This window comes from Nanorana parkeri, unplaced genomic scaffold (assembly GCF_000935625.1).
Source record: "Nanorana parkeri isolate BGI_ZX_2015 unplaced genomic scaffold, ASM93562v1 scaffold85, whole genome shotgun sequence".
In the NCBI taxonomy this organism is placed as follows: Eukaryota; Metazoa; Chordata; class Amphibia; order Anura; family Dicroglossidae; genus Nanorana; species Nanorana parkeri.
In genome coordinates, this window is record NW_017306353.1 from 531,190 (window position 1) to 534,199 (window position 3,010).

A 3,010-nucleotide genomic window follows, 5' to 3' on the forward strand; every position below is an offset into this window, starting at 1 on the left:
TACTAGTCTGTGCAGAATAGACCGGTCCCCTTTAAGACGCGGCCCCGGGGGATTGTGGGGGCTGTAGTCCCGCCATCAGGGTGGCGCACAGACTGACGGAGAAGCTCGGGAAGATGCTGGTGGCCGCGGCGGCGGATAGGAATAAGGAGTCAATCCTGCAGGTGCTGCGGCAGTATGTGAACCCGGCGGCCCCTGTGGTCCGAGTGCTGGAGGTGGCATCGGGCACCGGGCAACACGCCGCCCACTTCTCCCGGGCGCTGCCCAACGTGCGCTGGATCCCCTCTGAGCTGGACCAGCGCTGCCTGCGGAGGTAAGTCATGTGACCGGAGGGGGTCACATGACCCAGAGGACCAAGAGGGGGACCTGTCACGTGCCTCTAAAGTGCGGTGGACAAAAAATGGCGGGACATGCAGTACTGATGGTCTCTGCACTGACCACAGCTTCTGACTGTCCCTCCTGAATGGCCTCACTGTTGGGGCTGACTTATATCTGACGCCAATATTATTAGTAGAGGAGAGTTAAAGTCAGTTTTCTGCCTGAGGCCTGTTGGGGAAATTTAACTTCCTGTCCTGAAGGCACAACAGGAAGTGATAGAAAATCTCTCTAAAATGAGTGAAATCTCTCACCACTCTTCTAACATTTTGGCTTTAGACACATTTTAATGGCTGTGATTTTTCAGAACCTGATATGAATGACAACAATTATGGTGGGTTCAGTGGTAACGCTGTGTCCTCTGTCTGCTGTGTGCTGCAAATATAATGACCCTAGAAGTGTTGTTGGTCAGCGATGCTTCCGTAAAGGAATGACAGTATTAAAGAGAACCTGTCTCTTTGTCCATTTAGGGAAGTGACCGTTTCTCTTGAATGCCCACATCCACTAATACTCATCTTTGCAGCTTCCCCCATTTGTCACATCTCTGTGTAAGCTCCATTTTGAGTTCATACAAGGTTACTGACCTGCTCTCCAACCTTATGCGACAGTGTTTACATGTGGGGTGTGGCTGCTTGAGAACAGGGGAAAGGGTAAAATGTTCCCTCATACAGACCTATATTCAGGAGGCAGTGTGTTACACTTTGGGTTGACCACAGGATGATCTACAGTCACAATATAGTAGCTGATTTCACTGGTCATGTGATGCTTTGTACTATCAATACTCTGTGAAGTGGCCTAAGTCTGGCGGAATGTATCCCATGTTGGTTGTATTTCTTCCTTTTTTTTTTTCTTTCTTTTTGTATTTTTTTAAATTTTTCTCATCTTTTTGCTAAATCAATAAAAAAGTTTAATGGAAAAAATGTTCCCTCATACCCGAAATGCTGAATGTTTTTGAGGGTTCCAACAGAAGAACGGTGCAGGGGTGGTAATCCAAGAGAACCTGTCACTTTGTCCTGCATGCTTCTTGGTGAATTCATACTTCACGATACAGTTTTCAGAGAGGCTTTGCTGTTAAAGGTAATGTACACGTGTTTGCGCAACAATGCATCCTACAGGGCTGGTCTGTTACAGTGCCATTTGTTTCCAATGAATGCGCCTGCATTGCAACACCCAGTATCTGACTATTATGTGGTTGGTGCTTTGCGTTACAGAAATGAATGGGCTGCCTTAATGCACAATATACTGCGTTTGTATTAATGAACCACAACAGATCGGATAGGTGTGAATGAGCCTTCATCCTTGGCCCTTTTTACTGTTGGCATGTGCGGGGTGAGTTCTTGCATGCCAGCTTTATTGTCCTACACCTGGCCGCCATCACAAATACATGGGTCAGGTGCAGTAACTAATATTCTGGACTCCCATCGGTAGGCTGTATACATCTTCCACAATGACAAGTCTGTCTGTATTGCCGATAGCAGCCAATCAGATTCCATCTCATGTATCACTGATCTGATATTCTACATCCTTCATCTCTTGTCTCTCTCTCCCGGCAGCATCTCTGAATACATCAGTAAAGGATCTCTGGCCAATGTGGAGCAGCCTCGTACTCTTGACTCCTCTCTGAGTTGGGAGACTTGGGGAATAGCGCCAGACTCTCTACATCTCATAGTCTGCATCAACATGATTCACATCACCGAGCCAAGCTGCACCAAGGTCACTGCACTGATATATATTTTTTTGGCTTTCCTCTGTAAAGTAAGGTTGGCCATGTGTGGGGCTTATGGGTGATTAGATTGTCATTCTCAGACCCACCAAGATTTTGCTTCTCCTTCCGTGTTCCATGTCATTAACCGACCCCCCTTCCTCCAGGCCCATTCAGTTGCGACAGATGCATTCCTTGCCCCAGAGGTACACGTCACAAAGGGGCAGGGAATGCCCTTCCTGCAACTACCACCACTGATTTGGCCAGGAGGAGGGGGTGTTGATAACAGTTTTGAGTGGACTTAGGGGAACTGGGTTTGCACCAAGCCCCAGCTCATCACTAGTTGTGAGATTTAGAGTTGACCATACATGTCACAAGCTGATTGTACAATCTCTGTAAAAGCTTTATTTATTAAAGGCGTTTATATCAAGCACCATCAATTTACACAGTGCTTTACATACGTTACATACACAAGTCCCTGCCTTCAAGGAGCGTACCATCCAAATTATTTATCTCTTATACCCAAGTTCATCAATACTCACAGCTAGAGATGAGTCTGGTCATGGTGCAAACCTAGTTTACCCGAGTCCGCCCAAGCCCGCTGAAAGCTATAACTGACATTTCCCCCTACCCTGGCCAAATCAGTTGCAGCAAGGACATTCTCCGCATACCGATGTGAAGCATATATTCTCCGCATATACAGATGTGAAGCTGCGAGGCAGGGAATGTGCCTGCCCCAACAGATTGGGAGGGGGGTGCCAGTCACAGTTTTGAGTGGGCTTGGGCAAACTGGGTTCCCACTAAGCCCCAGTTCATTACTGGTGACATTCGATTCTTAACAGTATGGCAACTCTAGATAACCTACTCAAGCCCCACTTATTGCCAAACTTCATTATTCATTTAAACACAGAATCACTCTCCGGCTTTCACACCTAT

General features: G+C 47.1%; 1 protein-coding gene across 3 annotated transcripts in view; it reads left to right on the plus strand.

Moving 5' to 3' along the window:
- Nucleotides 1-54: 54 nt before the first annotated feature.
- Nucleotides 55-3,010, plus strand: part of METTL26 (methyltransferase like 26) — a 9,617-nt gene continuing 6,661 nt past the window's right edge. For 2 of the 3 annotated variants that reach the window (XM_018552350.1, XM_018552351.1), the window contains exons 1-2: nt 55-310; nt 1,926-2,085. In XM_018552350.1, coding sequence (XP_018407852.1) covers nt 114-310; nt 1,926-2,085 — 357 coding nt within the window. In that variant the 5' untranslated portion in view covers nt 55-113. The remainder of the gene's footprint in view (nt 311-1,925; nt 2,086-3,010) is intronic. The other variant, XM_018552352.1, reaches the window with a different exon arrangement.